Source organism: Hyaena hyaena, unplaced genomic scaffold (assembly GCF_003009895.1).
Source record: "Hyaena hyaena isolate Hyena2069 unplaced genomic scaffold, ASM300989v1 scaffold_180, whole genome shotgun sequence".
Taxonomy (NCBI): Eukaryota; Metazoa; Chordata; class Mammalia; order Carnivora; family Hyaenidae; genus Hyaena; species Hyaena hyaena.
This window is the reverse complement of record NW_024080811.1, coordinates 1718970-1740831: the sequence shown is the minus strand read 5'-3', so window position 1 is coordinate 1740831 and position 21862 is coordinate 1718970. Positions and strand designations below refer to the sequence as shown.

General features: G+C 49.5%; 1 protein-coding gene across 2 annotated transcripts in view; it reads left to right on the top strand.

The window, feature by feature from the left end:
- The window catches only part of SEMA5B (semaphorin 5B), a 121089-nt gene that overhangs the window by 88137 nt on the left and 11090 nt on the right, over positions 1-21862 (top strand). For both annotated transcript variants that reach the window (XM_039240663.1, XM_039240665.1), the window contains exons 4-11: positions 2569-2614; positions 13805-13867; positions 14237-14335; positions 14849-15062; positions 15743-16028; positions 18367-18502; positions 19705-19912; positions 20010-20217. In XM_039240663.1, the coding sequence (XP_039096594.1) occupies positions 2569-2614; positions 13805-13867; positions 14237-14335; positions 14849-15062; positions 15743-16028; positions 18367-18502; positions 19705-19912; positions 20010-20217 (1260 nt within the window). The remainder of the gene's footprint in view (positions 1-2568; positions 2615-13804; positions 13868-14236; positions 14336-14848; positions 15063-15742; positions 16029-18366; positions 18503-19704; positions 19913-20009; positions 20218-21862) is intronic.

Genomic DNA, 21862 nt, shown 5'->3' with positions numbered 1-21862 from the left:
TCAAGCTGAAGAGATTTCTCTTTGTTCTCCTCTCCCAGAAGAGCAGACTACGATGCCATGATGAATGATTTTTGACGGGATAAAAATTAATAAAGTGATGTAATGTTTCCCCTAATTTTTTAAAAATGTTTTTATTTATTTGTGAGAGAGAGAGAGAGAGAGACAACGTGAGCGGGGAGGGTCAGAGAGAGAGGGAGACACAGAATCAGAATCAGGCTCCAGGCTCTGAGCTAGCTGTCAGCACGGAGCCCGACGCGGAGCTCGAACCCACGAACTGAGATCATGACATGAGGCAAAGTTGGACGCTCAACCGACTGAGCCACCCAGGCGCCCCAATCCCCGAATTTTTTAAAGCTGTGAGCAGATGCCTGTGTTACCTGAGCAGACAACTGGGGCAGAGCCGAGTCCATCTGTTCTTAGTCCAACAAGGAGGGGGTGGGGAAGCTCTGCAGGGCAGGGGGCTGGGCAGAGGCCCGCAGCCAAGGTCAATGGCGAGGCCTGTCCAGCCGCAGGACAGCAAAGAAGATAAGTGGTGGCTGGGCCTGGAGCCAGAGCTGGGGACAAGAAGCCTCCAGGCTGAAGTGTCTCCTTCAGGCCCCTCGATTCATTCAACAGTGCCCCACCCCACCCCCACCTCCTCCTGGCCCACTGTACCATGTTTCCCTTCAATTCTCTTCTCAGTACAGCTAAGGTAGGCCAGAACATTCTAAAGCAATTATTCCTAAAACCCTCAGGAATCAGAAGAGGAATGGCTGAAAGAAAATATTAGAAAGAGAGAAAAGAAATTCTTAGGGAAAATCAAGACTTTACATCTGTTTGATATTAATAAGCCTTTTAACATGCACCACACCATTCCCTGTCTCCACGGTCCTGTGAAATGAGAAAGACAGGGGTTATTTTCTCCATTTTACAGATGCAGACACTGAGGTTCCCACAAGGTCCCCAGAAAGTAGCCAAGGTGGGATTCTCCCTACCTCTGCTGCAGGGTCTGCTCTGCGAGCCTGCAGCCACTTTTGTGTGGCATGCTGACTGGTGGCCCTGTCCCCTTCCCAGTCTGTGCATAGCGATAGTGACCTTGTGGCTCAAGAGTCCAGGCCAAGCAATTTCCTTAGTGCCCAATGCTGTAAGTACTCGATGGGTGGCTAACTGTAATAGTAGGATCAGCATCACTGTTATTTAAGGGTTTTTTAAAAAATTAAGACTGTATTATTTTTAGAGCAGTCCTAGGTTCACAGCAAACTTGATAGGAAGGTACATGTTTCCCATATACCCCCTGCCCCCACACGTGCAGAGCCTCCACCACCAGAGGGGTACATGTGTTGTCACTGAAGACCCACATTGATGCATGCATCATTATCACCCCAAGTCTATAGTTTACGTTATGGTCTCTTAGTGTTGTACATTCTGTGGGTTTGGACGAAGGTTTAATGATATGTATCCACTGTTACAGCGTCATACACAGGAGGTTCACTGCCCTAAAAATCCTGTGTTCCACCTGCTCATCCCCTCTCCCCTTAACCACTGATCTCTTACTGTCTCCATAGTTTTGCCTTTTCCAAAATGTCATATAATTGGAATCATACAGTGTGTAGCCTTTTCAGATTGGCTTCTTTCACTTAGTATTATGCATCTAAGTTTCCTCCATGTCTTTTCATGACTTGATAGCTCACTTCCTTTTTGCTCTGAATAATATTCTATTATCTGGATACACCACAGTGTATTTATCCATTCACCTGCTGAAAGGCTTCTTGGTTGCTTCCAAGTTTGGGTAATTGTGAATAATGCGCTGCTATAAGCATCCATATGCAGGTTTTTGTGTGGACACGTTTCCTTATTTAAGGTTTTTGAGCAGGAGGCTAATGTGATGAAAACAGTATTTGAGGCAGTTGAGGCCGGCAGCTCCGTGTGGGCTGGGGGGCATGGGAGAGGAATCGTGGGGGTGCTGAGGGGGCAATTGGGGCAAAAACAGATAGGGTGGTCCAGGGAGGTGGTCATGGGAAAGTCAGCTCCAGAGTCACCGCAGGAAGGGGCTGCCAGAGATGAGGAGGCAGACAGGACTCTGGGCGCCCCAGGTGTGGGGCAGGAGAGGTGGCTGGTCTGTCTGAGGAGCGGACTGGGTCAGGGTGGAAGGAAGGAGATGGCGTGTTAGGCTCCTGCAGGAGATCCCTGAGGCGTCACGTTTACCAGCAGTGGGCTCCCTGGCTGGAGGAAGTTGGTGGGCTGCTCCCCGGGCCTGTCAGGGCAGCCAGGGACCAGGGACGGCGTGGGCGTCAGGAGTAGACAAGTCTGGGCTTGAATCCCAACTCCTTCGCTTACTGTCTGTGGCTTGGCCATTTATCCAATGTTTCCTCATCTGTAAATGCAGTTTTCTGTCTCTACTCGTGGAGTTTCTGTGAAGGTTAACAGAGCTAATGGAGACAAAACTCCCCCTAGGGGTTGGCCCACCATAGGCCCTCTGCAATCTGCACCCTGTCCTGGTACCTCATGAAGCTGGAGCTGGGAAGCTGCTAACGGGAGACCTGCCTGCATAACCAGCTTGATTCATGATTCTTGTCTCTGTTTTCACAGGAACTACCTCTTCAGACTCAGCCTTGCCAATGTTTCCCTCCTTCAGGTACATTTGCCTCCCTTCCCTTCCCTTCCTTGTGATTTCTCTGCTATTTGGGAGGCGGGGCTGGGGTAGCACAGGGAGCAAGCTTCAGAATTCAGGCCCTGTGGTTGAAAGCAGGAGCCCCATGCTCTTTTCACTGGCCTGGACTCACGCTGGCTTCCAGGTAACAGCTGGGAAGGTATTTGGAAGCAAGGGTCACCCACATAAAGGTGGAGGCACACGTGGGGCTCCTGCATTGTGCAGAGGAAGCGCTGACAAGGGGAGAGGAGCACCCGAGTGAGGGTGACCAACTGGCCCTGTGTGACTGAAGGGACTCGGGATGTGGGACTTTAGGTGTTAAGTCAGGGACAGGATTGGGCAAACTGGGGTGATTGGTCATTCCAAGTCCTACAGGAAGGACGCAGTTTGGGCCTCAAGAGAAAGGGTATCCCCAGTTCCTTTCTTAGCTTGGCCTGAGTAATCCCATTCTAACTCAGCATTTTCACAGAGCTGTGATTGATTTATTACCTGCTGCCAAGAAGGACTCCCCAGGCATAATTCCCTAAGTGCTCTGGGACGCATTTTAGTGGGACTCCTTGATCCAGAACATTTATCCCAGATTGAGAAACAGATGTCAAACTATCTCTGCAGAGGCTGAACATTCTAGAGAAAAGAAGTCCATCTCTTCCTCAATGAGGGAAAAGCCTCCCTTCTTGTGTCTAGGAGACTTGAGCATGTATTGTGCATCAGAACTGAGTTGGGCAAGGAAGGGTTGTAAGACAAGCAGTCTCTGACCTCTAGGGCTCAACAGTATAGCCAAGAAAAGACGGTGAGTGATGCATCTAACCTAATTACAGAACGGTTAAAGGAGGCAGTCAGGTGCTGGATGGTTTGGTATACAGTTTCATTGAAAATGGCATTTGGGCAAGGGGACACCTCCTTGGTGAGCTGTTGTGACACTCTGGTCTGATCTCTTCTAGCTGTGCCTGGGTGTGTATCCCCATGGGCCATTGCAGCTGGCTGCCAGAGGGGAGGTATAAGGGAGCAGCAAAGTTCCGACAGTCAGAAGGGAGGGGCCTGGAGGAACCAGGGAAAATAGAAAAGAAACACCATTCATTCATTTATGGCTCCACCTATCCTTCAGCCCTTACCCTTACCAGCCAAGCTGCCATCCATTCATCCAACTACTCACCCAATAAACATGTATTGAGTACCTACTGAAGGCTGGGTCTGATCCAAGGCATGGTACTAGGCATTTGAGATCCAAAGTGAATGAGGCTTAGTCACTGGCCTCGAGGAATAAGACATCACAAATGAGATGAGACCACAAACGATTCCCTATCCTGGATGGGATTTCTGTGGCATGATCCTGGGGCCTGGGCTAGAACAGCATCAGTGACCTGCCAGCCTGGTCACAAGCAGTCCATCTAGAGCCTACTTACCAACTGACATCCACAGAAAATGAAAAGATGCCAAGCACAGCCGGTCAGGGCCTGGGGGAAGTTGACACAGAGGTGGTTCAAAGTGGGTGAGAAGTAGATCCAGGCAGGGGTCCTGCTCTGAGCTCAGGCAGTTGGCTTTTTGTTAGGTTCCCAAGGTCTGCAAATGAAGAACTCTAGGAGCAGTAAAGTGGTCCCAGAGAGAAGGAGAAACAGATGCACAGAAATAAGAGCAATGCTGTGCAAAACATGCAGGGAGGGGTGAATGCTAGATTCAGTGGTGGCCTGGAGGCACTAGAAACCCGTCAGGCTCAGGTGGTCTGCAAAGCTGTCTCAGAAAGCTGCCCTTGGGCTGGAGCTTGAAGGGTGGGGATTTGCTAGGCTGCTACACAGAGGTGTGAAATAGCATGGAGCATTGAGGGTCCCAGGGGCAGGATCATGGGGTGTGAATGGGGAAAGGGGTGGGAGATGAGGCCTGGGTAAAGAGAGGCCACATTGCACCTGTCCTGGTGCAGAGAATGGATTCATGGGGGAGCCTGTTAGGAGTCCAGGTGAGTGACAGGGGAGACTGAACTAAGGCAGTGGAGTGGGGATGGAAAGAAGAAAGGAGAAGATCTGCAGGGGACAGAAACACACAGGGTCACAGCATCGAACAGCTACAGGGCACATCAGGCACACTGTCTTCTGCAGGAAGGTGACCCTGGAGGGGAAGGTAGCAGCCCTGGAAGGCTTGGCCAAAGGCTCGGCCCACAGTGGTGCCATGCAGGTCTCTGGCATACAGAGCTGGGTAGCGCAAAGCAGGTTGGGAAAGAAGCTAGCTTGGCTCATGGCAGTGGTTCCGCCGTGGTTGCGCAGTAGACTCACCAGGAGAGATTTTAAAAACACTGATGTGTTTTTATTTTTTTATTTTATTTTATTTAATGTTTTATTTATTTCTAGGAGAGAGAGACAGAGACAGCGTGAGCAGGGGAGGGTCAGAGAGAGAGGGAGTCACAGACTGAAACAGGCTCCAGGCTCTGAGCTGGCAGTCAGCACAGAGCCTGACGCGGGGCCCGAACCCACGAATCACGAGATCATGACCTGAGTGAAAGTCGGACGCTTAATCGACTAAGCCACCCAGGCTCCCCTACACTGATGTGTTTTTAAAAGAGATTCTGATTTGATGGGTCTGAGGTGCAGCTGGGCACTGGGAATTTTTTGAAAAAATTTTCACATTTATTTATTTTTGAGAGACAGATAGAATGCGAATGGGGGAGGAGCAGAGGGAGAGGGGGACACAGAATCTGAAGCAGCTCCAGGCTCTGAGCTGTCAGCACAGAGTCCAATGCAAGACTTGAACTCACAAACCGTGAGATCATGAACTGAGCCAAAGCCGATGCTTAACCTACTGAGCCACCCAGGTGCCCCGGCGCTGGGATTCTTTCAAGCTCCCAGGTGCTTATAGGGTGCCGCCGCATTTAAGAACCGCTGCTCTAGGATGTCTGTGCGTCTTCTGTAGGTGCTGCCTGCCTTGGCTTCTGACCGCTGGCCCGCAGCTCCCAGGTGCCATGCCTTATCAGATGTTAGGACTCTGGCTTGATGATGAGGCCTGGCATTTGGTTCCTCCCTCTGTGTTGGGCTGGCTCTGCTGTGGGCAGATATCTCATGCTAGCTTGTAACTCATACTCGGGGTGGGGGGCTCAGCTGCAGGGGCTTCTCTGAAGGTTGCCGCAAACCAGCCACAGGTACACCAGAAACTGGTTTCACCATAATCCCCGGGCGTCTCTTCGGGGCAGACCTCAGGAGTCCAGGCTAGATTTTCCATAACAGAACTAAGAAGAGGATTTCATGTCCATATCCCCACCGTAGTGGACTACCATCTGGTACAAAGGGGAAAGAAAGGGAGAGAAGTTGGAGTGGGCTGTCAAGCATTCTCTGGACAGGCTGGAGGTGGATCCCACCCTCAGGTCCCCTGGTCATTGGGCCAGGTGAGAAAGCCTTGACTTTTTTTTTTTTAATGTTTTTTTTTTTAAATTTATTTATTTCTAGGAGAGAGAGAGAAAGAGACAGTGTGAGCAGGGGAGGGTCAGAGAGAGAGGGAGACACAGACTCCGAAACAGGCTCCGGGCTCTGAGCTGGCAGTGAGCACAGAGCCCGACGCGGGGCCCGAACCCACGAACCGCGAGATCATGACCTAAGCGAAAGTCGGACGCTTAACCGACTAAGCCACCCAGGTGCCCTGAGAAAGCCTTGACTTTTGACCACAGAAGCCTGACCTCAGCAAGTGCCCTTCCATTGCCCTATTTGGGGCTTTGGGTTTCTGCTTATAAGCTTTCAGTGCTCAGCATCTGCTATCACAAGTGGTTTACAGCAACCAAGTGCTAACCAAGAGCTGACCACTAGCATCAGGAGGAGGTAGGGCCCAGGCCCCCCCAAGCCAGCTTCCTCTACTCTCCATACTGCCTGGGGAAGGAAGGCTGTAACTCAGAGTTACAGCCAAATGGTCCTCCCACTGATCCCAAGGAAGGATTTAACAATGCTTTATTGATAGTTTAAATAATTAACATCCCTTAAAGAAAAATCTAAATACAAACAGTTAATGCAAACCAGTGTCCATTAATAGGACTTCTAAGTACCTAACCGCTATTAAACAGTTTATGCAAACTATTATGCCTTTAGGAAAATCGAAATGCCCAGCCTCCTTCCCAATTCACCAAGCACTAAAGGGAGGGAGGGGAGGTGCAGGTAGCAACACAGAGGGCAGTGTCTGTGCATGAGTGTGCGTGTGTGTGTGTGTGTGTGTGTGTGTGTCTTTGTGTGTGTACTCATGCTTGTGGTCGGGGAGGGGAAATAAAATCAGCTCATCTGTGATGGTTATTTATCAGTGTAACCTAAGCTGGTTGGGAGAAAGAAAAGGTGGCAAGTGGTCAGCAATGTCGGGGCTGCTGTGTGACAAGCGATCCTGGATTTGGCAATTTTCTGACCTTTGCCGGAGGGGTTCCAGGGAATGATGTGACCAGAGGGCTAATTGCAAAGGATTTATGATCTTGGGCTGCCAGATGTCATGAAGTGCAGAAACGCAGACTGCTTCCTGCACATGTGCATGTGGGGCTTTGTTGGGCCTTGGCACACAGTGAAGCTGATTCTGAGCTCTCTTCTAGTTATCTCTACATTCTCCGAGCTGGTCTGGCAGCTCTCAAGTTATTTGAAATCTAGACTCTGCTGAATGGTGGGCCTAATGCTCAGAAGATGTTTTCATGATGAGCCGTTGTCGCTGGCATCCAGGGTAGTTGCTGGGTCTACAAGGAGATTACCCAGGTCCTGACTGTCTTGCCTGCTCTCTCCCGTAGCAGGAAACCATATGGTTCCTCCGTTAGTAGAGATTCCCGTATTGGAATCTCGGGGACAGCCCTAGCTTAAAGCTTTGTGCATGGCAGATGGGTTGATCATACTTGTCTATCTCTACCCCTTCACGAAACCCCACTATAAGGACAGTTAGGAATTTTAAAAAGGTACAGATCCACAATGACAGAGAGAACAAAAGAGGCGTCCATGGAGAAGAGATTAAACATATTTTAGGGAGATGGAAAGTGGATGGACAACCATAACTGACTAGGCAGAGCAGAAAGTTTACAGAGGAAAATATGGCAGAGAAGCAAGCTGACCCCCGCCCCCAGAAGGGCTTAGAAATTGGGATGTTGGGTTTTGTGGAATCGGAAGATGAGATATAAGGTTAAGGGGGAGAGTCATAGTTGAAATTGCCTAAGTTGAGAGATTGTAATCCAGAGATCCTATCCCATCCTACACAGCAATCCCTTCATCTATTTCACCTCTTCCCCAACAAAGGGAGATGAAGACTCTTTCTCGAGCCAACTGCTGACTCTCCAAGTTTGGAGAGTCCAAGAAAGCTGGCAGACATTAATGGGGGTATGGTGCTAGAATAGTGTTTCTCTTCTTTCTCTCTGTGTGTAATTTATTTATTGAAGAAACCTGGTCATTTGTCCAATAGAGTTTTCCACAGTCTGGATTTTGCTGATCGCAATCCAAGTGGTACAACTTAACATGTTTCTGTATCCTCTATATCATCTGTAAATTGATGCTAGATCTAAAGACTTTATTCAGTTTAGATTCCAACAAGGTTCCTTCATAAGTGTTTTGTGTACTTGTTTAAAGGAGGTATGTTGTATCTGATTTTTTCTGTGTTTTCTTCAATGTTAACAGCCATTGATGACTGTTTCCCAGATCCATTAATTTTGTAGGTGTTACATTGTATTAGTTGGACTTCTACAAAGAGAAACTTCTCCTCATCTCCTATGTGGTTACCCAATGATACAGTCATATAGGAAAGGCAGAATAAGTGTTCAATACTCTTTCTTTTTTTTTAATATTTTTTTATTTATTTCTAGGAGAGAGAGAGAGAGAGAGAGAGAGAGAGAGACAGTGTGAGCAGGGGAGGGTCAGAGACAGAGGGAGACACAGACTCTGAAACAGGCTCCAGGCTCCGAGCTGGCAGTCAGCACAGAGCCCGACGCGGGGCTCGAACCCACGAACCGAAACGAAAGTCGGACGCTTAACCGACTAAGCCACCCAGGCGCCCCAATACTCTTTCTTTATCTACCACTTTTCAAAGAATGAGTTGTTTGGCTAGTGTCTGTCGATGATCAATCTGTCATTGATGATCAATTAATTTTATTCTTTTCTCCTTATTATTACAAACTCAAAATGGCTTTAAACACTGTTGACGTGTTTCGGTCCATTGCAGTTATCTTTCATGGCTATGCCATCTCTTCTAGTACAGGACCTCTTCAAGTTGGTTCCTGGGTCTTTTGAAACGATGGCCCTTGTGCCTTTGGTTGCATCCTTGCTGTTTGGTGTGAGGAGATGTTCCAGGCTCACCTTGTACATTTCCTAACCTCAGACCTGGAATCAGCCATTATTCTAAGATGCTGGTTCCTTTCAGTGGGAAATGGTTAGTTGATTTATTTTAAATATAAACAAATAAACCCCAAATCACCAGACATTTGAGAAAAGCCTCTGAAGTGAAAGAGAAAGATCAAAACAAACAAGCAAATGGAATGAAGAAAGCTGCAAGAAACAGGGACAATTAGAGAAATATAAGAAAACATTTTAAAAATTAATTAGAAAAAAATTCATTGAATCTTCTGAGATATAAAAATGTATTTTTTTACAAAATAATATATTAAAATATGGAAACTAAAATGTGATTGGGGAAATAAAAATGGAATTGAAGGATTAAAAGATGAAGTTGAATTAAAATCACTCTGAAATTAGAACAACAAAAAATAAGAAATCAAGAACAGGACAGAAATAACAGAACATTAGAGGCTCGATGCACCAGGGCCATCACTTGATTGGATTAATAGGAGTTACAAAAAAGAGAACAGAGGAAAAGGTGAGGAAGAAATTAAGGATGAAATAACATTAAAAAAATCTGCCTACATGGAGGATGTGGCTTCACACTGAAAGGACTGAATGAGCTCCCAAAAAGAACATGCATTAAGGCACATCAGTGTGAACTTCAGGATATTGTTATGAAAGAGAAGATTCAGAAAGTTTCTAGAGCCTAAAGAAAAAGAAAATGTCATTGGAAAAGCTGGCGAGTAAGAATTACATCAGACTTCTCAATCACAACACTGGAATCTAGAAAACAATGGAGGAATAAATGTCTTTAAGATTCTGAGTGAAAATTATTTTCAGCCTAGAATTCTGTATCAAAGCTAACAATCGAGTATGAAGATAGAAAGAATCATACATGCACAATTTTTTATGCTTTTAAAAAATTTTTAATGTTTATTTTGAAAGAGAGCATGCACACTCGCTTGCATGCGGGGGAGGAGCAGAGAGAGAAGGAGAGAGAGAATCCTAAGGAGACTCTGCACTGTCAGCACAGAGACTGACATGGGCTCCATCTCATGAACCATGAGATCATGACCTGAGCCTATATCAAGAGTTGGACGCTTAACCTGCTGAGCCACCCGCGTGCCCCAACATGAAGGGATTTTTTAAAATTGAACTACCATGTTCATTTTCTTAGGAAGATACTGGAGACGTGTTTTACCAAAATAAGCAAGTAAATCAAAAAGTTGGGAAACATGGGATTCAGTGAAAAGGAGAGGAGAGAAGGTACGTCCCAGGATAACAGACAAGCAGGAGGCCCAGGAGCAACCAGTCCACACTGGGGCAGGAGGCTAAGAGGATGGGAGTGAATAGATGATCAGAACCATTTGTGTTTACATTTAATAAATGATAGTGAGAGTGATTTGTAGCACCCGTTGGACATTGACCAATAACTTGGTCATTATTCCTGGTATTCCGATAACAGCACACATTAACATTTCAGGATCATATGTGGAGGGAACTTGAGTCCTGGTTTTCCTCAGAAAACCCTCTGTGGATACTTTCTAGTAAGATCAAGAAAGTACCAGCATCCAAACTTGCAGAATAGGGTCAATAGTTTGGAAGGAAACTCCCAAGACCAGAGTGGACTATTCCTTAAGAATTGCAGTATCACTGAAACCCTGGGTGGTTCAAAAAATGATACTCTAAAGCAAGCAAACAAAGAAAATGAACACTGACATCCGAAGAGAAGAGTGATTCAGAAGAGGTGAACTCTGAATTCAAAGAATGTTTAGGAATAATTAATTTGGGGGGCGCCTGGGTGGCTCAGTCAGTTAAGCATCCGACTTCAGCTCAGGTCACGATCTCACGGTTTATGGGTTTGAGCCCCGCATCGGGCTCTGTGCTGACAGCCAGCTCAGAGCCTGGAGCCTGTCTTCAGATTCTGTGTCTCCCTCTCTCTCTGACCCTTTCCTGTTCATGCTGTCTCTCTCTCTCTCTCAAAAATAAATAAAACATTAAAAAAAGGAATAATTAATTTTGCTTACATTTTTCTTTGTTGTACTCACAAGATTGATAGATGATAAAAATTGTATGCCTCAGTAAGAGCACTTTCAATAAGTTTACATTAAAAATTTAAGCAATAAAGGATTTGATTGGCAGCATATTTTCTTTCTTGGTGTTTCACATTACAGTCAATGGTGTCTTACATTCAGTGAAATTTGAGGTACTGACTGGTAGTAGTGAACAATTTTGATAATTCATAATAATGTAAATACCAATGATTTTAATTTAAAATTAAATAATTATATTAAAATATTAAATTAGTTTAATATTAAATAATTATAGTGGGAGGATGAGGAGAAGGAAAGTATATGTGTGCTTTAGGGTGGGGGAGAATGGGATGGGTGACTGGGAAAAATCTTCACCCCTCCCCCCCCATTAACAGGAAGTCAGAAAGTAAAGTCTGAGATTGATATATACTTTTGAGAAATTGGATTAAAAGACTCACACAGAGAGAAACAGCTAAAAGCATTGAAAGAAGTTGTCCTTAGGAAATGGAAATGGGGTGGAGGAGGAGTGAGTTGTTGTTTTTTTTTTTTAAATAATTTTTTCATATCCTCTAACTTTTTCAACTCTGTGCATCATTACTTTTTTTTATCATTACTTTGATATAAATAATTTTTTAAATAAAATAAAAATTTTTAAAATGACTCAAACAAGCCTGTTCTGTGCTGTTATCATTATAAATATACATATTCTTTACAGGCCATATGTTCTAACGTTGGGTTTGATATTCACTGTGAGAAGCTGCAGGATGTAACAGAGAGAGCTCAGCTCTGGTGTCAGCTGTCTGGGTTTGCATCTTGGGTTTGCTGCTTACTAGCTTTGTGACCTTGGGCAAGTGGCTCAACTTCTCTGAACTTCATTTTCCTCACCTGTAAAATAGCAAAAGTCTAAATGTTGTACTGGCTGCAGTGAGGATCCAAGAGAGGTATGTCCTGTCCCTGGCGCAGAGCTGGCTACGTATCTGCTTTTCATTTGTACACAACTGCCCCACCCACCCACCCACCCAGTGGAATTCTCACCCCCTTATGAGCAAGGCCCCTTCACCCACCAGCAGCGACCTGCCCCCCCATCAGCCATCCACCATCCAGAGCCTTAGACCTGGACATCTACGGTGTCTATGGGTCACTTCTGGCCTCAGAGGCCCTGAGGTTGCTTGTTTATGTCCCTCTTTCTTCTCACATCAGGCTCAGTCAGGGAGCTGATGGGACCCTGAGGATGACAATGACTTCATTGTTCCTCCTCAGATAAACCTCATGACTGGCCAGATGCCAGGGCTCATGTGCCCTCCTTCAAGGCCTGGGAGCAGAGGCCCGCCTGAACTTCAGGCCCAGGATGGCAGGGTGAGCCCAGCCTGCTCAAAGGCCTGATGGAAGCATGACCACCTTGTCCCCCAGCTCCTGAATCCAGGGTCTGCGGGAGCCAGCCCTCCCTCTGCCCCACAAAGCAGCCAGCTCGGAGCTGTGGGTGGACTGCAGCCTGCTGCTCGCTCTCCAGGCACCCTCCCCACCCACACCCCAGCCCTGGAGCTCTGCAGGCAGGGACTTCACGGCTAGGAGAAGCACTGTGAGAAATGAAAAGCAGGTGGTTGTTGTTCCCCCTGTTTGGATGGAAGACCTGCTTGCTCAAGGCTCCCTCTCCTAGGACAGGTAGGCAGTTCATGTTTATACATGTGACCCAGAAATATATAATGAGCCACACACCGGGGCTGTTGACATTGCCTGGACCTGGAGGCAGTAGCAGTCTTCCCTTCAGATGCTCTTTAGAGGCTGGGAGGGATGTCGGAGAGTAGAGACAGAATAGGTGAAGAGGAAGGGGGATTCCTAGGTAGGGAACAGCCCTTTCCTAATGCCATGGACACTTGAAAACATGAGGCCCTGAGTGAGAACTGTGTCCCCTAGCATCCCATGGCGCACCCTATAACAGAGCATGAGTGATGCTACGAAGGAAACTAGAAGGGAAGCAGACAGCACAGAATCGGGGAGAGAGGTAACAAGAAATAGGAAGCCCAGGGACACCTGGGTGGCTCAGTCAGTTAAGTGTCTGACTTCAGCTTGTCATGATCTCATCATTCGTGAGTTCAAGCCCTGCATTGGGCTCTGCACTAACAGTGCAGAGTTTTCTTTGGATTCTCTCTCTCCCTCTCTCTTTGCCCTTCCCCCACTTGCATGTGCTTCCTCTCTCTCAAGATAAATAAATAAACTTTAAAAAATTTTTTTTAAAAAGAAAGAAATAGGAAGCCCCCAAGGTCCTGATACATTGGGATATAGAAAAAAAACACACACACAGAGCCTTTGAATCAAGAATGCGGGTTCCAGTCCCTGCTCTAGCACGTAGCAGCAGCAAGTTACACAGAATTTGAGCGCTTCATCTGTTAAGGGGGGGGAAAACACTTTCCAGGAAATAGTGGGAAAATTAAATAGATCTATCTCTAAGGTTTGCAAAATCTAGCCTTTCTTCCCACTCATTGGAGAGACATCTGGCACACAGGGAGCTGCGTTTTCTGTCTCCTGCTCTGCGTGTGGGGTGGTTCTGAAGGTCGTCCTTGGCTGCTTCCAGTTCCCTGGCTGATCTAAGGAAGGAGGGATGGGGAGTCCTAGGACAGAGCTGCATGGGGGTAATTCAGGATGAGGAAGTTGTTACTCTCGGCCTCCCTCACCCAAGCAGGTGGGGAGGGTGTTGGACTGAGGGGACATCCTCCTTAAAGGTCTCTGGCAGCCCTCTGGGTCCAAGTGGCTGTGGTGAGGGGAACCTTTACCCTGCAGGCTGTCATTGACCCTTTCCCAGCTTCTGGTCCACTCCCGACCCTGACTGCTGCCTGCCCTGGCCATGAGTGCCACAGCCATGTGACGTCTGTGTGCTCCCCCCACAGGCCACAGAGTGGGCCTCCAGTGAGGATACGCGTCGCTCCTGCCAAAGCAAAGGGAAGACTGAGGTATGTGGCCCTGGTGGCACCGGGGCCTGGTTTAGAGCTAGCAGGGGTCGTGTGGTTGTGGGGATGGAGGGTCACCAGGTGGGCACGAGGCTGCCTGTGTGAGAGGCCCGGCCCGGAGGAGCAGGGGGGCGCAGCAGCAGGTGAGGCTCCAGCCCTGGTCATCTGAGTGGGCAGCGATGCAGCCACCTGGCCTGGGAGGGAGGTGTGAGGGGAGGGGATGTCCATGGGTGCAACCTGAACTTCAGAACAGGGCGCATCTGGGGCCAAGGGGAGTGCTCGCCAATGTCTATGGGGCAGTGGTGTGAGGGAAAGACAGCCAGCCCACACCTGGTTCGCTTGTTCCTCTGTTACTTCCCCTTCTTGCTTTAGGAGGAGTGTCAGAACTACGTGCGAGTCCTGATTGTCACTGGCCGGAAAGTGTTCATGTGTGGGACCAATGCCTTTTCCCCGGTGTGCTACAGCAGACAGGTGGGGCCCCCTCAGGGTAAGACAAACTGAAGGGGCACAAGAGCTTGTCTTTCCCAGGCACTACACAGCTTTGGAGTGGGTGGCCAAATTCAGGCAAAAAAAAAAAAAAGAATGCAGTTAAATTTGATTTCAGATAAACATCAAATTATATTTTAGCATAAGTATGTTCCATTTGAGATTTGGGACACACTTATACTAAACAATTATTCATTATTCATCAAAAATTTAACTGGGCCTGCTGTATTTTATCAGCGATCCTTACCTTGGAGGGTTCTGACTGGGGGGCAGGGAACAGAGGCAGATGGAGCTCCTGTGGCACAATCTCCACCCCCCCATGATGGCTGCTCTGTCAGAGGGGCTGTGGTGGGAGGAGGGAGTAAGGAAGAGGCTGGAGACAGAGAGAGTCTCCGAGAGACCAGGGACCCAGGAGGAAGCAAACTCTGGGGTTGCGGGGGAGAACAGGGAGCCCCTGGGTCTCAGGGAAAAGTGCCCCTATCTGCCCATCGTCCCCAGGTGGGGAACCTCAGCCGGACCATAGAGAAGATCAATGGTGTGGCCCGCTGCCCCTACGACCCACGCCACAACTCCACAGCTGTCATCTCCTCTCAGGGGGAGCTCTACGCGGCCACCGTCATCGACTTCTCAGGTCGGGACCCCGCCATCTACCGAAGCCTGGGCAGCGGGCCACCTCTTCGCACCGCCCAGTATAACTCCAAATGGCTCAATGGTAAAGGGGCACAGCCCCGGGGAAGGGGGTTCGCCTGCCAGCCAGCCCACCCTGACCCCTGTCAATCCTCCTTCCTGCCCAACATCTGAAAGGCCTCACAGTTGCTTCATCAAAAGGCCCAGAGTCAGGGAGATGTTTCCCCAAGGACCATAGCACATCGGAGATGGACTCCAGATGAAATCACCATGTCCTGAATACCCAAAACACATGGTGGGGAGGCCATGAAGGCAGATGAGGAGTTAGGAATTAATTAGGAGAAAAGATTATGAGAAAGAATAGATTGGGAGAGGGTGGTATGAGTTTTCTATCCCCTGGGGTTGAATTCCAGCTTCTCTGCTGACTGGCTGTATGGCGGTGAGAATTGACCTCCCTCTGCCACAATGTTCTCATCCATAATATGGGGATAATCATAGTACTTACCTCATAGATTGCTAAGAGGATCCTATAAGGTGCTTATAATATTGTCTGGTGTGCAGTGAGTGCTCAGAAGCACATGTTAACTATTATAACTGCACTTTGTATTGGAGGTGGGCACAGGGTTAGTTAGAGCACCCAGGTCACCAAGCTGGCCAGGGATGTCAGGATGCCCATCTGGGGAAATGGAAGTAGTAAGTACTCCACACTCTGTCCCCTTCCTCCTTGCTGGCCCCACCCACTCTTTCTCCTCTTCTGCCCTCCAGAGCCAAACTTTGTGGCAGCCTATGACATTGGGCTGTTCGCGTACTTCTTCCTCCGGGAGAACGCGGTGGAGCATGACTGCGGACGCACGGTGTATTCTCGCGTGGCCCGCGTATGCAAGAATGACGTGGGGGGCCGCTTCCTGCTGGAGGACACGTGGACCACGTTCATGAAGGCCCGGCTCAACTGCTCCCGCCCCGGCGAGGTCCCCTTCTACTACAACGAGCTGCAGAGTGCCTTCCACCTGCCTGAGCAGGACCTCATCTACGGGGTCTTCACCACCAACGTGTGAGTCCCTTGCCCTCTGCCGTCCCTTCCCTGCCTCGCAGCCTGGTGGGGGTGGGCAGGTCCCTCTTTGAGGCCTTGTGTCTCCTTCTGTAAGATGTGGAGTGCGCGCCTTTCGCCCTGGGTGGTCTGAGGGTTCCTAAGGGTTAACTTGCTCCCAATTAACACACTCCTTACTTGCTTGTGGCTCGATGCCTCTGGATGGTAAGCACTCATTCTGGATTGCTAGGCCTAGGCCAGATCTGAAGAAAGTAAATGGAGCTGGATGACAGCTCCGTGGCGGAAGAAATTGCTAGTGGTAAAAGGGAAATAGCCCGCCTTCGGATGAGGTGATGATGGCAGCCCGGGAGGGTCCGGGAGCAGCCTTTTACAAGCAAGCTCAGAGGGAAGTCTTTCTGGTCCCTTCCACCTCAGGACTCCATGAACCTGCTAAACCTAACCAGCAGAGTCTTTGGCAGTCCTGATGGCACTAGGAAACACAGGCTGGGAATTAGAACCCCTTTTGTTGCCTGGGTATGAGGAGATCATGAGACCCTCCCCCCACCGCCCCCTTCTGTGTCAAGGCTGACCCGGTCAGGTGAATTTCATGAACAGAATGCTGAATGGGCAGCAGAGGCCAAGGAGCACATCTGTTGTTACAGGATACTGCTGGGGCTCCTTTCCAAGGACCTCCAAAACATATGCGCCCTGGAGTGGTGTCGGCTTACCCTGGGCCCCAGGTAGCAGGGGTTGGATGAGGGCCAGGCTAGCTATAGGAAGGACAGTCTGAGGGGATGGACAGGGATGAGAGGGATGCTGGGAAATGGCAACAGAGAGGCTATCCAAGGCAGGGGGCAGACATGCAGCATAGCCCAGAGAGCCATGAGCTGATAGCCAGGACTTAGTGACCAGCCTGGCAGTCAGCACCAGAAAGTGGGCAGCTGTGAGCAAGGGCAGGAGCTTCTGGAGACGCATCAGGGAGGCGTGATGACATGGGTATGGACTGTAAGAAGCTTATGTATTGTGTGCCTTCTCCATGCCAGGTGCGTGTCATGGGGGGAGGGGCAGGAAGCAGGGAGGCCATTAAGAAAAAGCGGACCTGGCTCTGCCCTTAAGAAGCTTACATTCTAGAAATGGTGGTTATTAAACACCCAGTTTTAATTGTGATAAATGCTACAAAGGGCAAAGGCAGTGTGCTGAGAGCCTCTACCAGTATGGAGGGGTGGTGATCAGGGAAGCCTTTCTGTAGGAGTGATGTCTACAGGATGAGTGGGAGTTAACTAGGAAAGGGGAGCGTTCCAGCCCAAAAGAACAACACACACAGAGCTCAGGGGCAGGAAGAAAGAAATGGTTGAGGAACTTAGTGGAGACCAGCATGACAGGAGCCTGGAGGGCGAGGGTGAGGAATAAAACAGCAGAGGAGGCTGAGAGGCTGGGACCAGAAGAATTATGTCCCAAAGGCCTTACAGACTGCTTAAGTGTTTTGATCTTTATTCTAAGAGCAAGGAGAAATTATTGAAGGGCTTGAAGCTGGCCAGAGACTAGCTTGGATGTGCATTTTGAAATGTTTGCTGTGGCTGTTGTGTGGAGAATGGATTCTAGGAGATTGGACAGGCTACAGGGAGGCCAGCCAAGAGGACAGCACAGCATCCAGCAGGAGATGAGGGGGGCTGACCCCGGGGGGGTGGTGGGAAGTGGACACATTTGGGAGAGGGACTAAATGCAGAGAACAGAACTGGAAACATCTGGGGGAGCAGTGTGGCCTCTGTGACCTGTTCACATCAAACTCATAGAAACACCTGACTCTGGGACTGTAAGGGTCTTCAGAAGTCATCTGGCTCAGGGTGTGGGATGCAGCATGAATCAGTGGTTTGATAACCAGCTTCTAAAATGAAATAAAATGAAGAAAGCAGAATAGAATGGAATAAAAATATCAGAGTGCAATAATGTATTTAGTAAGGGTCCGTATTGTTTCATGAAGATTCTTTACAGATGTGTGCTCATGTGTGTGCTATTCTGAGTTGTTATATGAAATGTGCCTCTTACAGTGAGCTGTGGACTGAATGTTTGAAAAACACTAACTTTTTCGACCCTCCCACTGGAGAAGGGAAAGGGATGAGGAAGTAGGACAGAATGATCCCCCAGTGCTTCTCATCAGAGGGCCTTTCCCCGAGTTTCCAGAGTGTGAGGGCCATATCTCCTCCTTCTGTGACAGCCCCATGGTATGGAAAGCAGAAGGCCCACCCTAGGTCCTCAGTAAGCCTTGGAGCTGCGCCATGTCACGACTTGACAGTTGCCCGTGGGATTTACGGGCTTCGAGGCCTGCGGGGAGGGCAGCGTCCCACCATCTCTTGCCTTTCAGAAACAGCATCGCCGCTTCTGCCGTCTGCGCCTTCAACCTCAGTGCCATCTCCCAGGCCTTTAATGGCCCATTTCGCTACCAGGAGAACCCCAGGGCTGCCTGGCTCCCAATTGCTAACCCCATCCCCAACTTCCAGGTACAACATTTCCTCTCCTCTCCCTCTCCTCACAGACCACCTTTCCCTCGCCTAGCAGCCACCAGCTGACTCTCAGCTGCTCAGCACAAACACCACACCTGTCCCTGTTGTCTGCACCCATCTGTGGGGTCTGAGATAGTTCCCTGAGAGGGTGGTAACATCTAAGACTGTGGAGTGAGACAGGGAGAGGGGGTAAGATGCAGAGCAAGGGAGTATGCTCTGAGCCATCTCTAAATGTGACGTCTCGCCTCTGGGGGGACTCAATGTAGGGGAATGGGAGAGCACCCACAAGCTGTTTGGCCAGAATTTGGGGACTTTAGCTGGAGTTTGCTTGTAGGCTACCCACCCTGGGTACTCATTCCTGGAGGGTCTGAGTACAGGAGTGGTCAGGGCTGAGCCAATGGGTGATGGAGCATCCCTAGTGCTGTGGTAGAGAAGAGGAAAGAGCCATGAGGCAAAGGAACCTACTGGTGATTGACTTTCAAATCCATCCAACTTCCTGCCCACAGGGCAGTAAGAAGCAGGGGAAGAACTCTCGATTTGCAGTGGGATTATCCTGACCCAGATCTAGCCCTCCCTCTGTGTGACCTTGACCTTGGCCAAGTCACCCAACCTCCTTGAGCCTCTTTACCCTTTTCTGGTACATAGGGATAATACTCTCAACCTCAAAGACAAAGGCAAGGGTTAATATGTACCTGACAGTGCCAGGACTGTAGAAGTGCTCAATAAATGGTAGTTGCCTTCCAGCTTGTGTTTAAAAGGTACAAGAACTCCAAGCTGGTAGGAACCCAGGAGAGGAAAGGCAGATTGTGGCCTAGCTTGGGGGAGAAGCACCTACAGCAACAGCATAAAATCACAGGACACTTGTTATTGGCACTCAGATGATTCATTTTTAAATAATCCCAGCCCGCATTTCATCTCCCCCTCCTCTTCACCATCCCCAGAACATTCCTCCTTCCCATCTCCCCAGCCTCATGTTCTCTTAGTTCTCAAGAAAGAGGCATCACTCCCTGTAAGGGGTTGCAGCCACCACCACCCTTCCCCCCCCCTCCCCCCGCCCAGGGATGTTGGGGGTGGGGAGCTGGGATTGGAGAATCAGAAGCTGTCAGTGGCCACCTGGGTTACGCTGAGGAAGGAGAGGGATAGGGGACTGCGGCAGCCTGTTGGCTGGGCACGTGTGACCCCACCCCTCCCCGCGGCAGTGCGGCACCCTGCCAGAGGTGGGCCCCAATGAGAACCTGACAGAGCGAAGCCTGCAGGACGCACAGCGCCTGTTCCTGATGAGCGACGCTGTGCAGCCGGTCACGCCCGAGCCCTGTGTCACCCAGGACAGCGTGCGCTTCTCCCACCTGGTAGTAGACCTTGTGCAGGCCAAGGACACGCTCTACCACGTGCTCTACATCGGCACGGGTGAGCCCTCCCCGCCCAGCCCGGTTCCCGGTGGGAAGAGCTCAAGGGGCGGGGGCTGGGCTGGGCCTTCAAGGCCACCTGCATCTGGCCCCTGCAGAGTCGGGCACCATCCTGAAGGCGCTGTCCACGACGAGCCGCAGCCTCCGCGGCTGCTATCTAGAGGAGCTGCACGTCCTGCCCCCCGGGCGCCGCGAGCCCCTGCGCAGCCTCCGCATCCTGCACAGCGCCCGCGCGCTTTTCGTGGGGCTGAGCGACGGCGTGCTGCGGGTCCCGCTGGAGAGGTGCGCCGCCTACCGCAGCCAGGGGTAAGCGGGGACCGCGGGAGGGCGGCTGGGCGGGCTCCCGGCCTCCGAGGCTTCTGCCCGCCAATCGCACCACCTCGGAGGTGGCGCTTAAGAGGCAGAGCTTTGCAGCCACCTAGGGTGGCATCCTGGCCCAGTCTCCTTATTTGCCTTTGGACAAGTCACTTAACCTCTCTGAACGTTGGTTTCCTTCTCATAAAATATCTGCAGGGGTTTTGTAAAGGTTAATTGGGATAGTCTGCATAAACCACTTATCACTGCCTGGGGAAGTGTGGGCTTAGCAAATGGTGGCTGCTGTTATCCCTGTTGTCAACCTCAAAGTTAGGGCCTCCCAGCCAGCTCTAGCTTGCTTGATTTATTCTCAGCCCCTTTAATTCAGAGAAAGGTCTTTCTCTTTGAAACCACAGTATTTACTACCTAGGTGTGGGGCGGGAGATGGAAGATGATGCTTTTGAGTCAACACCAGATTTTTGCTTTTCTTCCTTCCGGACTTAGAGGCAAAGAGGCCTGGCTTGGGTGGGGTGGAGGTGAGGAGCCATGTGGAGTTGTTGGTTGTGTTTGCTTCCCAACTGCTTCTGAGACCTTAGCTTTGAATGGATTCACAAATTTGGCAATAACGGCACTGGCATTTAAGGGGGAAAACAAAACCTCTTCCGAAGCCAAACAGAAATGCATTTCAGATTCCTATCATGTGAAGCTCCCCTGAGCTGTGCCCCATCAGTTTTGAGATAATCAAAAGCTGCCTTAGCTGGCATAGCCGTAGCCACGTGGGGTCCTGTGGCCTTTGCAACACAGAAACCTCCTGGCTGTGCCCATCTGTCCTTGAGATTTGAGAGACAAATGATATCCCTGCTGCCAAGGGTCGTTCTCCAGCCCCTTTGGGGTGTGCTGGGAGCTGAGCAGGGGTCTGGAGGGCGGGGAAGGAGACTGGATCGTCATGGTGTGGCAGCCAGGGAGGAAGAAAGGGAGAGCAGTGAGCACTCAGGCTCCCCTCAGTCCCAGAACGTGGCTCCACCAGCAGAACACCAAACACTTACTAAGCCCTGCCACGCTCAGGGCACTTTGCAGAGCTGTCCATGTGAGAGGAGAGAGGCAAGAAATGGGCCAAAAACACTCTCATTTCCCTCAGAGCTGTAGATGTGTGGCTGGGGAGAGAAACCTCAGCCTGGATTGGATGTGTGGGGTGTAGTTCGGCGGGGCTCAAGTGGCAGAATTGGACACACCTAGGATTCTCCCTCAGCTCCATCATCTACTAGCTGTGTCATCGTGAGCAAGTTACTTTACCTTTTGAGCTTTCTCATCAGGGGAAAACTGGGGCATTGTGATGGAGTAAATGACAGTTAATTTGGCAGAGTTGTTGTAAGGATTGGGAATTACATTCATGAAGTGCCTAGCCCAACAAGTCATAAGTGGTGCTCGTGTCCTTATTCCTTTCTCATCTCCACAAATGCATTTAGGGGCCCTGCAACCTTCTGGGCTCTCTGGAGTCTCAGCATTGAGTACAGGCAGCACTGCGTGACATGAATCATGTGTGTTTCTCCCATATCTTGCATTCTTCTTTAATCCTTGTGTTGTTATAAACTTTTCACATGTGTCTTATTCTTTAAGTGTTTAGGGTCTTTTATATATTTGTTTTTGAGAGAGAGAG